A 17,971-nucleotide genomic window follows, 5' to 3' on the forward strand; every position below is an offset into this window, starting at 1 on the left:
TTTACTTTGTCACAAGAAGCACATGGAGCGGTTTGCTAAGAGTTACTATAGTTTTGGGCTCTATTTGTATAGATTAGATGACACTAACATACTAAACTAACATTGGGTGACCAGATCTGAGATGTTTAAAAAGAGGAGGGTTCGGGGGGGTTCTCATCCGAACTTACATTTACGTTTCGGCATAGCTGCTCGAGATGAGGGTAGGTACATGAGCTTTGCCTGACGTAAACAAGGACTACTGACGTGCAGACTGACCAATTAAATGTTTACAGAGAAGTTTATCGACCAATAACGGTAGCTCTACAGTCAGACCCTGCAATCCGGAGATTTTAGGCTACTTCACCACGCCCCCTTCTCACTCAAGCGAACCAATCGGAGTAGGGGAGGGCGGGACTAGTTTGTGAATGAAACGCTTCTCGAATGTAAGCTCTAGATAAAAAAAAATCCAGAGGACGTCTGGTCACCCTAATAAACAGCTCTCACAGCATAGTGCTATAGCTAACTAATTAGCAATTTGCATTCTCCTCCCAGTGTGTTGATCTCTTAGCCACAGTTTGAAAAGATGTAGTATCACTTCACCTGTCTCAGAGGAAGCTCATGCTGGCCTTCACCTCCCCAGCTGAGGTGCATCACATGATCAGAGAGGTCAAACTAACAGCTGGGACCTGGCCGTGACTATGTTTCAGATAAGAAGGGGGCAAAGACCTTAAAAAAAGTATTTTTCTTCCACACATAAAGGCACCAGAAAGGATGCATTGGATCCTTACTACACAACAGAGCCAATGAATTAGCGCAGCAAGTCCTCATTTGTTAATAAGGAGGTTTTAGTGGCTGTGTCTGAGCAGGACTCCAAGACCTCCAGGACCAGAGTTAAAGAGCCCTGCCGCAGAACAGCCATTTTTGTTCTCTTTGGAACAGTACATTTCAGTGTTTATCTAAAAACACTCCTTTTAAAACATACAGTATAAAGGTTCTTCAGGGAACCAAAAGTGGTTCTTTTATGGTTGCCTTCCAGAGAACACTTTCTAAGTGTGTAGTGTGACTGTGAGCCGTTAGCAGGTAGTTAACCTTAATCATCTATGACTAAGTTGCTCTGAGATTATATTGGCTGTTACACAGTGTGTTATACATGGTTAACGGCGTGGGCTGGCATCGCTAGTATTTCTCTCTTTGGTTGCCCCTCAAAGTCATCGTTAATCTCTCATCAGATATTTCCAGTCGGGGACGGAAGTGGAGAATGATAACATCATTAATATGATAATTATGATGTAAAGAGCTTTTTTGCACACTGGGATTTAAAGAGTAATATAAGTACGGTCAATTTATGACTAATCTATATAAAAGCAGCAGTAATGTACCTTATTATGTGCATGAATCATCTAAACGCTGGGACCAGAGGTACAAATGACCTTAACTGCTTAATTAAATATAACTGAATTGAATTTATTTTAAAGTCATCGTTTCTGTTCCAATTTTTTTTTTTTTTTTTTTTTTAATGAACAGCGATGAGACAGTATCCATGCTGCTTCTTCTCAGTGTTAAGCACATACACAGTACTGTATTACTGAGTTAATGGGACAGATAATTGACAGTGAGCCATAGGAGGTTAATAATAGACATTTAATTGACTTCTATCAATTTGTTACACCCAGAGCGTCTGAGCCTGGCCCTGCTCTCTGTGCCACTTTCAGCTCTTGCGTTGTAGCTCGGGCTCAGCGGCTTCCATAGGTTTCAGCCAGCTACAGGACAAGACAGGCCTGCCACAGAGGAGCGGGAAATAAAGACATCAAACTTCAAATTACGCAATGTAAACCAGACAGTCTGAGTCTGAGCGGTGTGAAGTATGTCTGGACTGGACAAGGGCTTCAGAGAGAGGTCTTCTGGCTGCCCACTGTGTGCGTGACACCCATTTCCCTTTGTCACCCACATTTGTCTATCAGTGGCCTGGAAATAGGAGTTTATTTTGTCGGACGCTGCACTCTGGCTCCCCTCCCGTGCTGAGTAGGACGAGATAGCTACTGTCCCAGGCTGGACACTGGCCGTCTCTCCTCCTATTTACAGCACACATCCGCTTCACCTGAACCAGAACAATCCCAGGCCAGGAAGGAGCACTTCCTCCTTCTGAGAGGGCAGCTCTGTGGAAAAGAACAGGACAACCAGGACCACAACATTGATAACAGACTGAGGGGTTTTTTAAAGTGCTTTTTGAAAATGGCTCAATTTCTATGAACCTAAACTCCTTTGGGTCCCGGGTTACACACTGTGGTCATCCCTCAGGGCCAATAAGAGTTCACTGAGTGCATTTTTCTTATATCTTTAGGGATATTTGTTGCACTCTCAAGTGATGCAGCTGTAAAAGCATTGGCCCCATCGTTAGGAGTTTTTTCATTTTGATCCCCAGTGATGCCCCAGCCATCTGTGGCCAGGAGTCAGAGAGAGAGAGAGAGAGCACAGCTGATCGACCTCACTCTCTCTGGGTGAGTGGGATGGCCCTTCCTCTATCCCATCACTTGGCTGTGTATTAGCTTAAACAGTAGTTGAGCAATTTGTGTTCTCCTCCAAGTGTGTAGAGCTGTCTAGACAAATTGCTTTGTCATTGAGGGGAAATGACTAACAGCTGGGGTAAAAATGGTATAAAATCATGTTACTAAATGAGATGATCAAGTGAAAAACACATGTTTAAGATTTTAGATCTTCCACGTTGTATAATGTCGACGTTCTTTAATTAATTGTAGTTTCTTTCCTAGAACCAATCAACTAAATGTCGTTTAAGAAATTGCTGAAATCATGAGAATGGTTTCTGCAGGCCACCACACAATTAAAGGTTTTCCCCAGAATTTCACATCCATGCCAGGCATCATTTAAGAACCTTTATTTTTAATCATGTCCTTGCAGTTCTCATTTGTGGAACAAATGTCTGGCAGGACGTGATGTGATGTCCCTAAAGCCGTATGAATGCTACGTTTTGTCCTCCAGTGATTGCTCCTATTACCCAGCATTAAGACGTCTGTACTCAAAGCCAAAATATAAATGCCAGTTTATAGAAGAATCTTGACAAATATATTTGTGGTGAACATTTTTTTTCCTCTTCATTAAATTCAAAACATCTTCAGGCTCAGCGTTTAAACCCGTTGCGCTCCTTAGTCCATACACTTTTTTTTTTCATTCTATTTTTAATTTATGGTAATCTCATGCGCAAGGGGCTGGTGGCTCGCTCACTTGATAGAATGTAAATAGTTAGGAGTGGAACACAAGGATGGCAGGGGGCCATACATCACTCGGATCACTTAAAGTGTTGCTGCTGAGCTGATAGATGAAGTTTCAGGGGATGCGGAGATGGAGGGGATGGGAGGGGGCCGGACGTGGAAAGGTGTTAGAAGGTTGAGGATATTTCTCATAGCAATTATTGAAAGTGTTTTCTCTGACATCATAGTCCCGGCTCGTATATCTAGGCCGCTGCAAACATGAATATGAAATAGTGGGCCTAGCTCGAGTGTAGGATGCTAAGCAGTAAAAATTAGCGGGTTATTTGGGGTTATATAGGGTGATGGGCTAGAGCCGCAGAGGGTTAAGTGCGCTGCATTAGCTTGTGGGACTTGCGGTAGGATTCCATCATACTTTCCTTTGTCTTTGTGCGCTTTTGTATGTTTAAAGTTGTCATAATCCAGTGTGGGGAACTGTTATCATTATAGAGTTTGGCAGTGCAGCATGCTAGGTCTCTGGGGGAGAGTGGGAAGGGAAGGGGTGAGAAGTGCTGATGGGAAACAGAGCATCAGAAAGCTGGACAAACACAGAGTGGCAAGGCAGGGTGAGGGTTTGGCATGTGTGTGCGTGTGCTGAAAGCTCCTCAGTGGTCTGGTTGGTATGAAGAGTGTGAGTGAGGAGGTGGCCTGTGCGTGCCGACTCTGTCCTGCTGCAGGATGTGGCGGATACTGAGCTTTTGAATCAGCTTTGTACAGGCCAGCAGCTCTTCCCTCAGGAGGCTGGTGGAGCATGGCGGTCTGTCTGGAGCGCATCTGGTCTGGACCCCACCCCACCCCCTTCACCACTGACTTTCTGTAAACCTCCACATTCCCAGCTACAGCCAGGAGGAAGGAGTCCTTTAGCTGCAGTACAAGTATTCCTGTTATGGACGTGGGACCCCCTTACACACACGCAGCATATAGCAAGACTGGGCCCCATGCAGCATATGCCACAGGGAAAGATAGCAGAGAAGTGCGCTAAGTGTAGCTGCTGAATATCTGAACTAGCTTTACTGGCTAAATTCTGGACTAGGGTCTGTGCCCATTTACTGACAAATTTAGTGGTCTTGGTTTGAGAAATCACTACACAGTTCTGGCGACAGTAGCATCACTACACGCACGGTATTATCCCTCCCTCACATATCCACAGTCACCTTAATCTGTACGTCATGTATTCCAGTGCTCGTGGATAGGCTGATTAGGGCTATTACAAATGATCTTTGGATTGATAATAATGCACACCCTACAATCAGTGATGCTATACACTGACAGCTAGTCCATTCTCCTCCTCAACTCCACTGTACTTTAGTTCCCATCATGTACCCTGTTTATACCTCGACAGTGCCCTTGTTTTTGACGGAGTGGTGAGAAGAAATGACATAGTGCCCTTGACTTTGATTTTGTGACATAGACCTCTGTTATGTGTCTGGACTGTGTCACACACACACACACACACGTTCTCTCTCTCTCTCTCTCTCTCTCTCTCTCTCTCTGATTCTCTTTCAAAATCAAATAACTTTATTGGCATGAATTGTAAATACCATCTTTTGCCAAAGAAAACAATAGAGTGATTTATTTTAATAATAATAAAATTCATGAAAAAAGACTGATAATAAGTCATAATATTAAGAAAAAGAATAATACTTACATTTACACATAGTACATATAGGACAGTTATGAATATATATTTAATGTCGTGTGGGACTCTCTCTTAGTTTTTCTCACTCTCTCTCTGACCTCCAAGCAAAGCTCTCTCTCTCTCTCTCTCTCTCTCTCTCTCTCTCTCCTTTTCTACTTTTCCTCTCTGTCTTCTTGTTTTTTCTTTCTTGTTCTCCTCTCCCCAGCTGCACTTCTTCACAGCGTGACCTTTGATCTCCATGTCAGAAATAACAGGGCTGCCTGAACATGGGACATCTGTATCTGCGTCTGATCATCCTCCCGTTCCCCCACCCCTCTCTCGTAAGTTTGTTCATAAACAAAAGTCTAGATCCACCCCCCACACCCCCCTCTCACTTCTCTTGGACGCTCTTGAGAACATCAGAGGGCCTTGGTCTCATGCGCTCGCCATGACCGCTCTCCTCTCTCTTCGGGCACACATCCACACGGCCTGACCGTGAACCTTGAACAAGAGAGGGCAGCCAAAGGCTAATGTCGAGGAGAGGATTAGGGTGTGGTGCTGATGACGTTGTGAACATGTGAATATGTGTGTGTGAGTGTGTGTGTGGGGGGGAGAGAGAGTGGGAGCCTTAATAAACACAAGGCAAAGGAAAGTCTACCAGGATATGGCATTTATAGCCATCCTATACTTAAGATATCAGGCCTGCTTTTAGCAACCAGATGAATCCTGCTTGACAGGAAACGCCAGGGTCAGGGTTTCAGCAGGTCACTGAGAGGTGACTTACTGGCCAGAGCTACCTTCTACCCAACTTTTATACAAATACTAACACACACACACACAAAAAAAATCCCCACCTCCAATACTCTGGACCCTGAACCTCCCCACAGGTTGCTGTCTTGCTCCTCGTTTCATTTTCATTAGGCCTCTCCTGCTGGGGCCTGAACTTCTTGCCCTGCCTGAACCGGGGTGACAGCTCAGTAAATCACGCCACTTTAGTGGAGCTGCCTGCTTTTTTATACACTTTAATCACAGAACTCCTGCCACCAGGAAGATTGGGCCTGTGTATGGAATTCACCAATAAAAAGAGAGAGAGAGTGAGAGAGAGAGAAACTGAGAGGGGGCGAAGAGGTGCTGATGTGCTGTTCATGGCGTAGCGGCTGACAGAAACTCGTTTTAGCTTCTTGCTGAGACAGTGCTGAGCCGGGACCATGCTGTTTACGCTCGCTGACAATCAATTCCTCAGCAGCAACAGGTCCAGGCTGTAAACTTGAGGTCATATCCTGAATCGTATACAGTTTCTCATCTGGAATGGGAAGATGAACGCGTCAGGAGGACTCGCACACAAGACCTTGGCTTTTGTTTTTTATTAACGGTTAGTCACAGCTCCGGTGCTGTTTGAGATGATCGGAGGCCATCTTTCACCAAACAATCACTGCTGCTTTAAAACCGTTAACCCTTTCAGCACTGGCGCTACGGTACACAAGGCAAGACTGAAAGAAAAAGCCTTGTAGTTGAGTGCAGCATTTTAAAACATAAATATTACACTTTAGACCTTGTTTGTTTTCTGAAGTGAAATTGTTTGGAATTTGTTCAAACTGAAGAAACAACTTCGCCGACTTTACTGTGTACTTCTGCTCATTTTCGTTTAGGATCCATCTGAACAGAAACAGAGGACCATGTGTGAGTGTTAAAAAATATATATAAAAAAAGCTAAAGGAAATATTATAAAGGACACTGCTGTGAAATTACCATTCTGAACTGGACTGAGACTATAGCAATGAAGACACTTGGGATGGGGCAGTAAACGTCTGTTTTAACTCTCACATATGGACCCGGTCAAGTTTCCAAGGCCAGAACAGTGCGGGAATATTTTCTTTCAAGAAGATCAAAAGATAACATAGAAACTTAAAGAGTTTTGCACTTTTTCACTCAGAAAGCAGCTCACAAATTAGAAAACCAGCAGAGATATGGAAGAGCTAAAGTTGTGGATTCAGCCACTATAAGTAAAATATTAAATAATATAAAGCTTTCACACATTTTATAGCCTTCAGCACTTTTGCCCATTCTTCTGCACACACACACACATACACCTTATATATATATATATATATATATATATTACAATTAAACTGAGTCTGTTCTCAGCTTAGATTTGGTTCAGGCTTCAGGTAAGTGTTGTGAGAATAGTTTGGACTGATGGAAAGTACAAGTTTTCCATGATGACACACGGTCTCTTTGAAAAGTGGTAATTGTGCAGGGTCAATCTGAACTACCCTCTTTTTTGAAAGTGTATCTGGTTTAGGATGAGCTTTCTAGGACATCCCGTTAAAGCTTTTGTGGTGGTGATTCAGATGGATAATAACTTTGATTGGAGGAAATAATGTTTCCCATGTGACTTTGGTGGTTTCCAAGCCCAGTTTAAGTGTGCTGGACCTCATTTCTACGACAGAGGCCAGATGTGTGGAAGAAGCCAGTCACCAGACAGATCAAGAGCTAAATCTCTCTCTCTCTCTCTCTCTCTCTCTCTCTCTCTCTCTCTCTCTCTCTCTCTCTCCCCCTGCTTTTCTCCACAGATTGTGCTCGTCTCTGTGGAGGCCCACTTTTGCAGTGGGAGATATTTATAGAGCCTGTGTTGACATTGGACGGGGTGAGGAGAAATAGCCGTGGCTCAAAACCGCAAGACAAATGACGGCAGAGCTGCCTGGCTGTATTGTGCTGACGAACTGGCCTCGGCTTGGACACAGGTGACGTCTCACTGCTACAGAGAGAGCTCCAGCGGCAACTCAGATTAAGCAGAAAACTGGTTGTTTTTTTACACTTTACGCTGTAATATTGAGGTATTGAGTGCTGATAGCTATTGCCAGCTTTTCATCAGAGCTTATTATTTATGCTGGGATTTATTTCAAATGATAATTATGGCACCATAATCCTTCCCAGTTACCAATTATACTTCACCTCATTGTGATTTTTAGGTGGATCTATGGTTAAGCCAGGTCTACACTGTGTGGTTTTTGAAGTCTTGTTCTTTGGTAACAACAGAGCTGTTGGAAACCTCATCCCGTTTGGCCAAGACCCAGGAGTTTTATGCGCATACTGTATAAAAACCACTGATCTGCTTCACCTTCTGAAACACAACCCCTAAGGAAGTTTTATCTATGGAAAATATCCAAGAATGTAGTTTCAACAAAAAAAAACAGGGTACAAAACAAATCACTGAGAAAGCATTATGCAATGAAACTAAATCCATCAGACAGTACAGAGTTAGACAGAAAATACTCTGCAGTGGTACAGCAGTTTGGTTCTAAACACACCCACAAAACGTCTATCTATCTATCTATCTATCTATCTATCTATCTATCTATCTATCGTTACAAAATCTACGGTTGGTTATGTTCTGTATGGTCGGCTCAAACTGCAAAATAACCAATAAAAACATTGGTCCAATCACTTAATTGGTCAGTGAAGGAGCTTAAAATCCTGTTCCTAAGAGTATTAACAAGTTCCAGTGCACTTCTAAATCATACTCAGTACTTATTAGAGTTTTCAGCTACTCTAGTTGTTTTAATATTGGCTGCTTCTGCTTTTACTACAGTCATTTTTTTAGCCAAGCAACAGTATTGTCACTTTTTTGTGTTTAATCGGCTCTACCCACCTTAGAGAAATGGACTGTATTTGGGGCAGTTTCTGCAGGCTGGAGACGGAGACAGTGGTGAGTGTAAGTGGGCATTAGCTCCTGAATATCCTCAACCAATGCAGAACAGGTGCTGCTGATGATTAGAGGTCCTGATTACATCATCCCAGGCAACCCAGATACACACAAAACACTGACATGCACACACGCACACTCACACGCACGCACACACACACACAAACACACACACACACTCACAGACCTCATGGACTGTGATGGTGGTGGGTGGGGGGGGCGTGGTGGCGGTGTGCATTCTGACAACAGACAAGCTTACTTGGCATTGCACTGGTTGGGGTGCTCCAAGAAAAGCAGAGCGGCCCACGAGAGGGCTGGGGCTTTTGTGTTTGCAGAGTGTCACACTTCATCACGGGGGAAACCCATAACAGGCCCAGGAAGAGCTTTGAAGCTGGGAAAGGGTGTGTGGCGATAGCCTCTGTGGCTACCTCCGATGTCAGATCCAATATTCTGATTGCGAGCCATTTCCTGGATTAAAATTGTGTTTGTCGGCCGAGAGTTAAACCGTCCGCGCTTTGTATATCACACAGCAGACATCCTAATTACACCACCCTACTTTACTTTGTAGACCGCTGAGACAAATGGAAAGGAGCTTTCTGATTCATTGGCTGCTGGAGCAGCACTGGTCTGAACACGTTGCAGACAGGAAATACTCTGAGATATCACAATACCAAAATATCCAGACAGACCATGATAATATTTAGGTCAGATTTCACATTAAGCACAAGGAAGCAGTTACACTGAGATTTCAGTGACAGAAGATTGTAGAAGTGCAACAAAACACAGAAATTCCAAATTCCATTTAATAAAAATGCAGTACATATTTGTATTACAGAAAAAAACAAGGATTGCCTGGATATGTGGCATGTGTAATATTAATATTATATAACATGATAATATTAAAATATCTGATTCACACCCAGTTTAACACTAGATATATTTACAGTTTTATAACGTTTATTTCAAAAATCAAGATTTAATTATAGATTATTGACTCTGCAGAGCTCTAATTATGAACTATAGCCCTCAAAATGTCTACATTAAGATTAAGTTACTAATAGTTTTTATTTTGCATGTGTTTAAAAGTTCACTCATAAATGGTCCTTGTTCATTTTGTCAGCCCGACTCCTGCGTGTAATCCTAAAACAGAAAAACAATAAATGACCAGTGTCCTGTTCAAAATTCATGAATGAAGGGAAGCTATATATATAGACATGCACACATATACACACACATATATAGCTTATATATATAGCTTATACACACATTATATATATATATATATATATATATATATATATATATATATATATATATATATATATATATAAACACATTTTTATTTTTTAGTCAATGTTTGCTAATGTTAAGTACAACCATGCAACTAAAGTATGTGTGGCCAGAAGCCAGAGCATGGACAGTTTAACTATACTGATTTTATACAACTTTAAAAAGCCTAAAAAACTTTATCCACTGATGAATCTTATTTTCTGAGTCTCAACTGAGAAGCGCATGTCCTTAAAATAACAGTCATGCTTCACAGCAAAGCCCATCTCATCCTAGCCCTAAATATGAACCTAAAGCTGTTGGACAGACTTTGGGGAAAGTGGGGCTTTGGGAGAGAATAGAAAATATAGTGTTTAAATGCATCAGATTTCATTGTTCTGGCTTCTCCACTAGAACATAGGTTCAGTGAGAAATGAGGGCAGCTTGTTTTGCTTTCCAGACTCCGAGCAGTGATTAAGATAAGGCTTGGATTAAATGGAGGAGTGCGTCTCTGTGAAACATTGAGGCGCTGCATATGGAATTGGGTTTGGCAGCCGGGTCAGGTGATGTTAGACCCAGAGTGAGTGTGCTGTTCTCAAGCTGCTGGAGAATTAAAGGATCTTGTACGTTAATGGACCACATCCCTTTGGCTGTGACTTCACAGAGAGGGAAAAGAAGCCGTAATTTGATTCTGGGATTTTGAGAGGAAAACAAAACACGTTCAAATCAAGACAATATCTGGAAAATCACATTTACTGAGAAGAATAGTTATTTGAGAGGATACCCACTTTTTTGAATGATGAAAGCACTGTGGACCCTTTGATCTTGCAGCTTATCATCTGTCTACATGTTAATTATAAGTACTGTGTATTAGAGTTCAGTAATACAAATTCCTGCAGGTGTTGAGGTGCTTTGGGGAAAAAGTGTAGAACAAATGAACTTTCTCAAGAGGAAGTTTTCACATGTGCATAATTTCTCAGTGTTGCTACTTTGCTGTTTTTGCCATTTGAATTAAAGTTCATGCTTCAGGCTTCATGCGAAGTTCCCAGTGGTCCTCAGTCATCAGCAGCTGCAGTTCCGGGCCTCTTATGAGATGATGTGCATTTTGAACAAAAGACATGTGCTTTGTTTACATGCTTCCTTAAATTTCTAATCAAGGTTCTGTTAGCTTTAGACATTAATGCCCCACCCTCATCCATTTAGGCCAGTTACCACTGGAGTTAATTGTCTGTAAAATGTGTGTACAGATTCCTGCTTGAGTTGTTCTCAATAGATTTTGATGTGGTTAAGTCACAGGAAGGCATCGGTTTGGGTGTTCGGATAAACAAGAGTCAATTTAATCATCCCCACAGACATTTAACACTGTGTTCACTCACTGTCCACTCTATCAGATACACCTAAATTATTGGGGCATCATCTAGAGACAGTATCTCTTCTGTTGCTGCACAGTATGTATTGATCCCCTTCTAGTCTATCATCAGTAGTCACTGGATGCTGCCCACAGGACACTGTTGGCTGGATGTTTTTGATCGTTGGACTAATCTCAGTCTAGCAGAGACTCTGAGGGTTTTAAGAACTCCAGCAGCACTGCTGTGTCTGATCCACTCAATAACACACCGCCATTACATCAGTGTCACTGCAGCCGTGAGACTGTTTCACCACCCAAATCAAACCTGTGCTGTTGTGGTTCTGTGGGGTGAAAGAGGCTCAACAATGTATCTAGGACAACAGATTTATTAAATCTGTTCAGCTGAGCTGAAAAAGGAGGTGGCAATTATGTTATGCTAATAGTAAAGTTCTAATCCTTTATGGGATTCTAGCTGTACATTAGTGCTAAGATTATAGCAGTTCACAAGGATATTCTTTGGCTGTTGTCATTTAAGCACAGAGATTTCAAGCCTGTAAAAGACACTTGTAAAAGGCAAGTTAGATTAGCGCTCGTACTTTAGTCTATATCTGTGGTGGGGGTTTTTTTTGGATGGGAATTAAACAGAAATGAAATAAGAAAACTAGTCGAGTTAAAATGCAACAAACTTAATCATTATTTTAAAAGCTGAACAAAAAATACAGACGTGCATTATTTTATTTTGCTGAGGCCTTGTCTTTATCATTAGGCCTTGTCTAAAAGCCTAGACAGCTCTGAGAGTTCCCCACTGCTAGATTATGCTAAGAAATCTCAAAAAGAAGTTCTATTCTGTTTTGCTTGGACTTTTTAAGAATGGAACAGACCCACGCCAGGGCCACAATGAGCTACAACTATACTGCACAGAGCTTTCACTCAAAGTACAGAAATAAAAGTTGACATCCGAAATAAAGCACTATCCCTGAGTGCAGAGTAAACATGAGCAGTAGATATGTGTGAGGCAGTATAAATCAATCTCCTCAGTGGACATTGCCAGTGTGTGCAGGCTACATCCCATTTGCCGTTTGACAGCCAAACATTGTATCCAAGCAACACCATCAACAACAACACTGCATATGAGAACAAATATGAGGGTGTCAAAGGTTTCAAAGCTACACAGCCAGACTGGAAATATTGCTACATCTCTGTGTTGTTGCAGTTCTAAGTTGAAGGCTGAATAATATTTTTACAGGCATTACAAAAACCTGCATCAGGAGTTGTGGTCATTTATATAATGGAGGAAACCTTGTCCAGTAAATGCTCATTTACTACATGAGCAATTACCCCCAACTAATTCCTAAACTTCCTCTGAAGTACTGGCTGTCATTAATTGGGCCGGGGAGAGATCTGCTCTTTTATTGTGCATGGACTGTTGAGGATAATACCCACTTAAATCCATCTCTGCTTGCTCCATACACACTGTGCTGGTGTTTGCTTAAAGAGTTGTTGAGCAGAAGCTGAGGTCAGGAGGTCACCATCAGGCCCAGTAATACCAGAGTACACAGGCCACAGATGACCATACACGTCTGCTCAGTGTTAGTGGCCACAAGAAAAATTAGAAAATAAATGGTATTCTGCTGAAAGCCAGGAGCTGGATGGTGTAGACGTTTTGAAGACCAACAGAGCTCAGGTCTAAGCAGCTCTACAAATGCTCTCTTACTGGAGGGGAAATAGTTGTCAAATGATGTAAATGTGCTTCCAGGAGTTATGACTAAATCATATTGTAATTTTCAGAGGGAAACGGCATTCCTCTGAGAGTTTTGTTAAGCAAAGCAAGTTCAGCCTTCTGCACTCTGCTGCAATGCCAGTGTTAATCCATTAATATTTCACAGGACTCCTAATATGGAAGTAATACTAAGCAGTCATAGAAAGCCATAAAAGCCTGAAAAGAGGCTTAGCATAAGACCTTTCAGAGTTTAAACTGTCATTTAGGTACTTCTGGGAGTAAATAAGTAATAAATAAGCATCTTTGTTCACATGGCAAAGTTTTGCCTTTGATTAATACGAAAACCCCAGAAACGTGTAAAACGTCTGTGTAGCAAAATAGCACAGTTTGTCACACAATGTCACTTTTAATAGAATCCATATTGCTTGTCCCCTAAAGGGAAGATAAATAGAAGGCCAGTGTGTGACGACTCTTTCCTGCCACTGTGTTCAGCCTTGACGGGCTTGTCCTGCTGCTCGATAGGTCTGCGCTGTGATTTCAGGCTTCGCTTCGTCATTAAACCTGAAGTTTTTTCGTGTCCTTGTGTGGCAAAAATTAGTTTGTGTATCTGTGTAAATCAAGTGTCCTATGCACACGCTCCTTTAAGGAAAGGCCAAGGGTGCTGTTTGATTTCCTCTGCCTTGCTTCCATATTTATGCCTCTCATTTTCACTTCATTGCCTGGGCCTCGGATGCTCCATCCGTCAAGAGTTTTTATCCCCCGCACATCTATAAAAGCATGCAACACTCTCTTTTAAATTGCTCGAATACTGCCGCAAATAAAAACAAACAACAGAATTCTTTATTAGTGCTTCGGCAGCATGATTTATAAAATAATAATGTTAAATGTGATGATTTGGAGTCTGGATTTCAGTGATTAGAATTTATGTGAGTGGCCGAAAGAAAAAAAAAAACAATGAGAGGTCAGGCTCACTGTACAGGAGCAAACGTAATATAAATAAATGAAGACTATGCTTAAGAAATAGTTATATGCAATTTGATCTGTAGGAACTGAATAATAAATATAAATGTGTTAGCTTGAGGATTATTTGGTATTTGACATTGAAGCATTATACATAGTACTTTAGTATAAAATGTGAAGGAATAGACAATAGAATATTCTTGCAGCTGCATGGATTCTCTTTACTGATAAACTCTGCTCATCCTTATTGCAGGGTGAAGGTGGATTTTCAAAGGTGCCCCAATAAATAAATAAGTACATAAACTACCAAGAGCTGGGAACATTTGAAAAAGCAGAGGGCTGAGAAGATGTCTTTCTCAATTTTGTACATTCAGACAAAATCAGTTGCCTTTGGCCTGCTTAGGGGCACAAGGTGAGGAAAGCACACGAAGGCGATGCAATTATTCTGCTCTGGCACAACAACTGAGAGCAAAAGGAGCATCAAAGGCTTTCCTCTCAGCCACAGCGCTCCCTCGGAGGAAAACACTACCTGTGTGAACAGCACTGGATACACTCACGCACACACTCATACACTGCACACACCAAACTTGAACCACACTCTCATTTCACTCACAAACTGATCTTCGTCTATTTCAGCTAATTACAGTTAGTTGACACACAGCACACATTAGTGTATGAAAATGAGCCACATTGATGAACATTATGTTGCTTTAGATTCATGTTACACTTTAGATTCATAGTCTACTCATTTACACTATTGCTTTACATACCTTTTACATTTATTAAAATTTTACATAATTTTACATACATTTGGATGTAAATAACGACAAAACCAATTAAAGGTAATGAATTGTATTAACATTATCATTGTTAATGTTACATAATTAGACAATATAAAATATTTCAAATCACTTTGTAAAAACGAAATTAATAACTGACCCATGTGCAAGAACATTTACTTATTTATATATAAATAAGTTTTTTAATAATTTAATTAGCATTTGGCACTGTATACTGGTTTGCATACATATGTCAGTAGTTCCAATATATACAACTATATCAAGGTCAATTTATATAGGTTTAATTCATATAGAAATATGATTTCAAAATTATATACACCAGTCAGCCACAACATTTTAAAAAGCTCCGTTTTCTACTCACTTTTTAAAGCTAAATCACACCTGCACTTAGGTGGTCCTGAGCAGGTTGCATTGAAGAACATGAAAGGGGGCTGTATTAGACTTGAAAATTAACTTGGGCACTATACAACATCAACAACAACAACAACAATAATAATAATGATTATTATTATTATTGTTATTATTATTATAGTTTTTATTTAATTAACGTTAGAACTTTTAGATAATAATAAATAAAAAAGACAAATACAAAATAAAATAATAAAAATCAGAAAGAAAATATAAAATTTAAGTGGAACAAAATGGATGAAGGTTTTAGAAAGAAAGATCGATATATCTGCATGTATTATTTGTATTATTATAACATGAATATGAAGGATTAGAGAAGACTGATTGTGAACAATTTTAACGTGATGACTGATGAAAAGCGAAGAAAAAGCTGACTGTTTTTTGCGCAGGCACTAGTGAAGTCAGCCCTGTGAGGGACCCCTCTGTGATGGCGAGAGAGTGGTAGAGAGAGGTGTGTTTACAACGAGGGGAGAGAGACCGGCAACGCTCACAGTTACTCAGACTAGTTTTACATGAGTTTCATCTTATTTCGCTTTTTTGTGTGAAAATTGAATAAAGAAAATGAAAGTTGTTGCGTTGATAAGGTAACTGCGAGCTGGGTTTTGTTTTTTAAGTGTTCCTTTCTTAAAAGACTGAAATTTTCTGTTCGAGATTTTCGTTCCACCTTAAACGCGGCAGAACTGTGACGTTACGGAGATGTTGGAATATTGCTTGTGAACCATTTAAGGTGGAACGGAAAATTTGAAACAAGCTTCCCTTTCCGTTAAAAGTCAGTACACATCAGTAGATCTTATGTTTTTTGAAGCACCAAAATAATTCAATTGCTTATGTTCAATGAGGAGTTATATTCTAAATGAATATTTTCTGAAGAACTACTTTAACGCGAGTAGCTAAAATAAATGGACTCGACATGAACAGTTATTCAAAGGTCTACAGCTCCTGACGTTGGTGCTGTCAGTAAAAGTAAATAATCACACATCCCCTACCCTCCTCAGGACGATTCTTGTTTATTTGCTAAAGGTCAACATAAAATTGGGTCTGCAATGATTAGGACACATTTATAAATGCATGGTTTATTTCTATTCAAGTTGCTTTGCTCTGCACTAATATCTGCATTAATATCCCATACTTTTCCATTTATTTCCTGCACAGAACATCATTGTCACTGTAATTAGTTACCTTTTTTAAAAAAAATAATAATAATAATTATTTTATTGTGTGTGTGTGTGTGTCCGTACTCTAGTGTTCTGTTAGCTGTTTGTTTTGATGTATTTTAGAACGTCAAAAACATTTTCAAAATGTCCCCTTGGATCAGTGAAGTTATTTATCTGTCTAAAACATGGTGTGTTTATTTTCATATAAAAAGCATCACAGTTTTTAAATTGACCAGGAGTGTCTGAAGTGTCAGTTTTATTTTAATTTGACCAGGCATGTCAAGTCTCATGAAACAGCTCCTCACTTGAGAATGATTTCACTTTAAAGAAAGTTTGTTTGACTGTCAAGTACAAATGAAACTTTACCTTTTTCGTCCTTGTCTGCTGCAGTGGGGGTAAAGATAGCTGTTACAACATGATGCAGTGTGTGGCTGCAGGACACACAATAGTAGCACTAGCCAACCTTCGGCCAGCTAAAGTTGGTAAGCACATACTATGTATATCTGAAAACTGCTCACCAACTAATGCTGTTGTCCTTAAAAAATATCACAGGAATAAGCCATTTTCCTTCTTGCATGTGCTTCACAGATGAACTTGACAGTTACATGTACCAAACAGTGGGTCATCAGGCCATTGACATGTATGCAGAGGCCATGGATCTCCCACTGTACAGGAGAACCATAGAGGGCTCTAGTCTGGAGACAGGGAGAGATTATAGCCAGACCGAAGGAGATGAGGTTGAAGACCTTTACCAACTACTTAAACTTGTTAAGGTAACCTTTTTCTACAATCATTATTCAGATCAGACAAGAATGCCTTTAAATGTTGAGTATGTAAACCACAGTTGGTGTTGGGTCATAGTATATTTCAATTTTTATTTGAGAGAAACTTAAAGGAATTTGAGAATGTACTGAAAAGATTGAGCAAATTAACTTCTAACATCTTTTATCTGATGTTATCTGTAATCGTTTGATAAAAAGGAAATGGAGGAAATCAAACTCCTCTGTTGCTTTCTTTCAACCGTGAGTAGATACCCACTGAGTGCTATGGGTCTGAAAAGCTGAATAGCTTTAAGAAGCTTTTACTGTAGGCCAGAATAGGCAGAAAATAAGAAGACTTATGTACAAAGTAGCCTATATAATCAAAATAATCTACAGATATATACACTAGAAACAACTTACTGGTTTTTGTGCATTTTAAATTACTAAATAATCAAAATATGTATAAAAAAACAAGTAAAGTCATGTTACATGCCTAACACTGACGTTGTTGCAAGGTCTAGTAGCGGTTGTGTCTAACTCTGGAGATCAGAACAGTTCACATACTGTCAGGAGGTTGGACAGAATTTTGTGTCTGTGATGTAGAGCGATAAAGCAGTCTGACATCAATATTCTATATGTTTTTCTAGGTTTGCTTCGAAAATATTAATTGCGGGCACAGAATAATTGATGATGGTGTTGTGGTTCAGGAGGTATCTGTCAGGACTCTTTTCCGTAGTTTGCCCATGTTTAACACACTTGACACCACTCACTGTACTTCCTGCTGCCAGGAGAGCGCTAACCAGCCCCAGCTTCAAGAGAAAGTGCTCTTTCCCTGACAGAGTGAGCAGCATCCCCCACCTGCATTTGATGCCATGGAGTATCCTTCCCCTTTATTTTGAACCTGCGTAGCATCAAATTTTTAGCTCTTGTTATTCTGGAGTGCAAGGTTTGTGGGGTGTGGGGATAGCTGGCCTGACATGCTGTAAAC

At 40.5% G+C, this 17,971-nt stretch overlaps 1 protein-coding gene across 11 annotated transcripts in view; it reads left to right on the forward strand.

Annotated features, from left to right (window-relative positions):
• dph6 (diphthamine biosynthesis 6) overlaps positions 1-17,971 on the forward strand; it is a 196,552-nt gene that overhangs the window by 120,317 nt on the left and 58,264 nt on the right. For 8 of the 11 annotated variants that reach the window (XM_066667608.1, XM_066667590.1, XM_066667642.1 and 5 more), the window contains 3 exons: positions 7,434-7,604; positions 16,613-16,704; positions 16,811-16,995. In XM_066667608.1, coding sequence (XP_066523705.1) covers positions 7,546-7,604; positions 16,613-16,704; positions 16,811-16,995 — 336 coding nt within the window. In that variant the 5' untranslated portion in view covers positions 7,434-7,545. Of the gene's footprint in view, positions 1-7,433; positions 7,605-14,215; positions 14,273-15,457; positions 15,653-15,798; positions 15,838-16,612; positions 16,705-16,810; positions 16,996-17,971 lie in introns of those variants that run through there. The other 3 variants (XM_066667660.1, XM_066667651.1, XM_066667668.1) reach the window with 3 other exon arrangements.

Source organism: Hoplias malabaricus, chromosome 1, assembly GCF_029633855.1.
Source record: "Hoplias malabaricus isolate fHopMal1 chromosome 1, fHopMal1.hap1, whole genome shotgun sequence".
Lineage (NCBI taxonomy): Eukaryota > Metazoa > Chordata > Actinopteri > Characiformes > Erythrinidae > Hoplias > Hoplias malabaricus.